General features: G+C 35.5%; 1 protein-coding gene across 1 annotated transcript in view; it reads left to right on the top strand.

The window, feature by feature from the left end:
• Positions 1–6,000, top strand: part of NKAIN3 (sodium/potassium transporting ATPase interacting 3) — a 333,313-nt gene that overhangs the window by 171,731 nt on the left and 155,582 nt on the right. The window contains exon 3 of the mRNA XM_042869844.1: positions 3,707–3,787. Within this exon, the coding sequence (XP_042725778.1) occupies positions 3,707–3,787 (81 nt within the window). The remainder of the gene's footprint in view (positions 1–3,706; positions 3,788–6,000) is intronic.

Here is a 6,000-nt window from a genome sequence, read left to right on the forward strand (position 1 = left end):
AAGGAACTTCCTGGAACGGACAGAAATATAACCTTTAATGTTTAGGGAATATTCTCTCCTCATAACTTATAGGCCCCCAAATGCTTCCTCATCCCATGCAGTATCTAATCTGGAGTGCAAAAGGACAAAAACAAGAAAGCATACATTGTGTCCGAGGAATAAATCAACAGAAATTATCACCAATGTTCTGGGACCTTGTCAGCAGAAAGCATCTGTTAGGCAATAGTATCCAGATGATTTTTAGGTATGCATGATGTGGGCTATAAATAAAAATAAAATAAACACACACACAAAAACAACAACACAGCTCTCCCCATTTCTTCATCCTGTGTGGAAAATTCTTTCTTCATGCCAGATATGAAGAGGGTTTTGAAGCTGAGATCAGATGAGCCAGCGATGAACTGAGTGGGACTAACTAAAGAGTGGGGCAAGAATGCCTGGATGTGAGTGGGATAAGTGTGTGCAGACACAGCAAGACCATCCAGGTAGTGTTCAGAACATGGGGTGGGAGAGGTTGAATGGCAGCTCACATTACGAAACAGAATAAGGGAGGTGCCTTGGAAGGGAAATGATCCAGTGATCATTTGGCGACTGATGTTTCAGGTCCTTCACCGCTCCTCCACTGACAGTAGCTGTCTAACCACCTCCATGGAACTCCCTGGCCTGTTGGCCCTTCCCACAGAGGATGACAAACTATCACTGCCGCCAGTTTCTCTGCTGGCACAAAGCAGAATCCTTCGTAACAGATCTAGAAGTTTTGAACTGCACTGAATGTGTATAACGTTATCAGTTTCAGCAGAAAGGACAGACACCTTGGTTTTCTGGTGATAGCAGCTATAGAATACAAACTTGATTTGCATACAGAAGACGTGGGAAGAATTAAGCATGTGGCTGGAGAAATAAAAGGACTGTTTTTTCCTGTGCAGACTGCTCTGGCTATTTGAATTGTATCTCTACTCTCAACCAGCAAAACCCTTTTTTACACAAAGCAAGTCTCTTAAACTTCTCTCATGCTTTGTTTTCCCCTTGCACTCTGGGTTCATGATTGGAGATCTCATGGTCTGATTTACACAAATGCTGAGTACTAGGCCACTGGCTGCTGAATACTGAGCTTACAAAGTGCTGTATAAACCCTAGTGTTCTGAAAATAAACAGATCTCAAAACATCTTACATTGGATGCCTTTAATGTATGAACACTTGAGTGTAATCTCCGCATGTATCAGAATATCACTGGCATTCTGAGAGCTGTATCATTCTCTCATAACATAAAATAAATTTGTTAATGCTTGTACAGTTCTCACATTACAGTGAAGAGTATCTCAGAAAACCTCATGAGGATATTAATATTCTGTCTTCAGAGCAGGGTCTGAGTGACAAAGAGAGATGGAGTACTGAGTTAGTTGTTCAGTGATTGAGTAAGGTAGGATCCTTTAAAATAAAAATATATTCCTACTAACTAATGTTTGCATTTTATTGCACAGCCACAAAGAAAAACTGAAGTGGCATGTATAACCAGAACTGTGACAGTTCCTAATTTTGTTTTCATGCTTTTGTTTCTTAAAACTTTTCTGTTAGTACAGTCTCACTTAAGCACCTATGACGCTATATAAGGAAACATTATGCTACTTGCACAATCAAAAAGCTGTTTTCAAATATGAAGAACAACTTTCTTACTTTAGAAATGATGCAGAACTAGTTATTGAATATGTAATTATTATGTTCTTAAGCAAAACAGAGCCTACATTTATAATTCCCGCCATTCAGAGTGTGTTGGAAAAGCCTCTCCTTTGCACAGTGTCTGTGTTTTGATGTGCACATCTGGTTTGCACTTCTCTTTCACTAACTGCTGCATAACTAGAACAGAGTAGTAAAACAGAATAGCTTATCCTTGGAAAGCACATTCAGGTAGGTTTTATCTGCGTGGTTCAGAGACCCTAAACAGATTTGTCTTAACCTGGCAGATCGAGTGTGTTTCCCATTGTTAATGTGATGATAAATTTCATTCATGTACGAAAAAAAATATTTCTTACAAAGATGGAATTCTCCTGAATGCTCAGAAATCTCCTTTTTATGAACAGTTGTGCTTGAAATAAAACTGAAATCCCAACAGCTGGGTTTGTGTTAAGCATTCATTAATTTTGAGCGTTCTGCACCTGATGTTCTTAGGACACCAAATCCAGAGCTTATGATAAATTGCTATAAAGACAGCAAATGGGATAAAATGGAATATCCTCTTCTAAGTGGATCTCATGAACAGTACAGATCTTATACTGCTCACAGCTCATAGAAGATCTGTCTGTTTTATAATAGCCCAACCCTTAGTTGCCACCCTGCCTGTCCCTTTGAGCTAGAGAATAGTGATACCTTTATTTTGTTAATGATCTCCTTCTTATGCCACAGAGATCTCCAAACATCCTAAATACCTCACAAAAATTGAATTACACAGCTAACCTGCTTTGTGTTCAGAAACCATCGTACTCATGTAAGGATAATCAAGGTGTGGAAAACTTCAGCCCTTTTCAATTGAACTTTTCAGTGTACGCCATAAAGAGAAGCACATAATTGACACCTGCCTAACAAAGCCAAGTCGACAGCACCTATAGAATGGAAATAGAATCTGTCACAGTGCACATTAGGGTGTTAAATATTTCTGAATACATTGGAGGAAAACAGTAGTAAATTAGCCTCACCTGGTTACAGCTAATTAGACTTGCAAAGCCACTTAGCAGCAGTTCTCAATTGCGAAGGTTATAAGCACATAAATTTTAAGTGACTGTGCCACTGCTCATTATGATTTTATGTGATGGTAGCCCCAGTGTGATTGAGTATGCACTTAGCTAGTCAGATGTGAATGCTTCTGAGCTGCGCTGTTTGGATTGTTAATTGTGCACAGTTTTACTGTCATATATAGGTAAACAGCTTATCCATAAGGAAACAGAGACAGTCAATTATGCTGACAATTCACACATAAAAGATGATTTAAGGCAGACAAATAAATTTCCCATTTATGCTGTGGGTGGAGTATGTTATTCCTGTACCATGGTAAAAAGCTGGAGAACCTAGAAGAGATTTGGGTATATCCAGGTGGTAACGGTATATTGTAGGATCATGTTCATAGACATAAGGGCTGGAAAACGAATGGATCAGGCACAGTCAGCTGAAATAATAATCTAATTAAATTATCTTCTACTTAAAGACCATTAAAAAAGCAGACTAATCTTTAACATTTTCATTTTCCATCAGGATCCAAATGTCAGATCAACAGATCTTCTTTTTGGTGTTTTCTTTTTTTCTTATGTATTTCTTCATGATAGTTTGTAGAGTTTGGTCCACTGAAATTATTATACTATTCTGAAATATCTGTTAAACTAAAACATGAGTTACTCACCGTCATTTCAAAAGTCAGCATTTTTTATTTAATTGATACCAGTAGGATAGTGTAAAACCGTAAAGAATAAATCTGTTTTATTAGTATGCATTTAGAGCAACAAAGGCTATCTGATTTGTAATTTCCTGTGATTCTTATGAGACTTATGTGGGGAAAACTCCTTTTCAGAACTGTCTGCACTTGACTGCTCCCAGAAGAACAATGCTTACTGATATCAGGTGTTTTTTAAAAAATTATTGATCTGCTCAGTATGAAGTCCTTTCATCTTCATATTTTATTTTTTCTGTCTTTTTGCTTTCTTCCGGCTTTGTATTTAGTACACGGTGTGGACTGCCCTGTGGGTCACCTGGAATGTGTTCATTATCTGCTTCTATTTGGAAGTAGGCGGACTCTCTAAGGTAGGTCACTTACCGTTTTTAGGTTTACGGGAGGGTGTGTTAACAACAGAACTCTTAGATTTTAGAAGGTTGGAACCACAGAGGAAAAATGTTGCTGTTTGAAATACAATCAGATATTTGAAGCTGGACTCCAGTAAGAACTGCAGTGTTTTTGTGAATTTGTCTATGATAGTAAACAGCCATGGTTTTGAAGTACATAGTGCAAAGTATTGGAATTACAGCTGCCTTCTGAAGTAACATCTGAAAAAAATACATTGTTCCATAGAAAATTTCAGCTTCTTTTTGATCCTTGGAAGACAGACAATTCTATTTTGGGTGAATTATTAACTGCATATAAAAAAAAAATCAGAATTTCTGAAGCTGCTTTGAAAGCCGCTGAAGAAAATTACTAAGAAAGTTAATGTAATAACTTGTTGAGGAAATTGCTCTCACAAATGACAGAGAATGACTTTTTTCACATTTGAATAAAACTTTCCTTTACATGGAACATAATGCTCTAGTTCATTGAGTTCTTATTCAAACTTCTGATTAAAGCAGAAGTGTTTGCTGGAATTATCAAGATATGTGTTGCACTCATAAAATGTAGTGCTTATGTTAGCATGGGTTATATTTAGCATTGTATCTACAGCAAGTTCCATATAATATTTGTAGATTATTATCAAATTTCTATGCATACATTATATTAATCTTTGTTTGCTACTTCCATATTTAAATGGTTTGGGGTACGATATGCCCCAAGCACAAGTAGATACTGGGATTATTAGTAGAATAAATGTCCGTGCTACTAATAATAGGTATAACAGTATTGATTATACTACTGTTGATGAATACAATGATTTTAGAAAATTCTGAACTCTACTCATTTCAGGTGGCAGTGTTTGTGAGCTATGATATTTTTTGCATTCATCAATAAAACTCATAGATTTTATCTGACGACAAGCAAAAAAACTGGTGAAACCAGTTATTAAGAAATAAAATGTTATCTGATTGGTAAAAATTCCATTACAATTAAAGGTTTACATGATCGCTTCCTTTGGTGATGAAATTTCATAATGAAAATCTAAAATAGCTCATTTACTTTCTGAATATGATCTACTTCACTAGAAGTTGTATGCTAGATAAGAAAGTGAGTACCCTTCATAGATCAAAATAAATAATTGTATTCACATGTTTTTACTTAAAAATCTATTAGAAGTATAACAGAGAAGTGATGAATGTCTAAAGTAATTGTGCTTTCATTCTGGTTTATAAATAGTTTGCATTTTTTCAATTAATTTGGTGATGTCTGTTATCATAATGACTACTGTACTTTTTAAAGATAACTAGCATGTTTAAATAACTAGGAAGTAAATCAAAACTTGTAATGTGACCCTGAGTTTTTGAAAATCAAAGTTAACTTTCCACTGCAAAGGATTTTTATTGTGTCCTCACTGATAAGAGCATTATAAAACAACAGGTATGAATTGAAAACCTGTATCTTTCAGTTTCACTACCCTGCATCACTTGTGGATCTTTTTACTTAATATTTATGACAAATCATAATGCAGAGACATGGTAGTACAAATATCACTTAAGCAGCAAAGAAAAATGCCCTTTATTATTATTTAAGTTGATTGAGCTCAGAATTTTGGTGGAATTTTTATCATGCAGTTTGTAATTATAATGTTTGAAAAGTAGTTTCTCAACAAGATGATACACGTGACATTATCCTCATGGAAGTTAAGTGCTTCTGTACAAATTGCATCGAAGGCACTGCTATGAGAGCCAAGATAATAATAATAGAATCAAGAAGTTTGTTAAGTAAATTGTGAAATTTGGAGTCATCTCAGCACTGTTTCAGAAAATTAGACGATGTGGTTATCAGCACGTAGAGGTAAAATCCTAGCTATTCACAGATTGATTGATATTTGACACTAACTTAATTGGGGCCCATATTTTACTTAACATGCTAGCTTAACATTCATCATTATTCTTCATGAACACTTTCTGGTGTTGTAAGGAATGGTAAAAATGCTATTAGAGAGGTGAGTTAGTACCACCATCAGAGGCTTTTCAGAGGAGGCTATTTTCTTAGTGTTGACATCTCAGCTGGGAGTATTCAACTCTTTCCATGCTGTTGTTCTTTTTTCTTTCTTCTTTTTTCTCTTTTTTCTATTTTTTCTTTCATCTTTTTTCTTTTTTCTTTTTTCTTTTTTCTTTTTTCTTTTTTCTTT

This window comes from Lagopus leucura, unplaced genomic scaffold (genome assembly GCF_019238085.1).
Source record: "Lagopus leucura isolate 7727_CA_CO unplaced genomic scaffold, USGS_WTPT01 Super-Scaffold_100002, whole genome shotgun sequence".
Classification (NCBI taxonomy): Eukaryota; Metazoa; Chordata; class Aves; order Galliformes; family Phasianidae; genus Lagopus; species Lagopus leucura.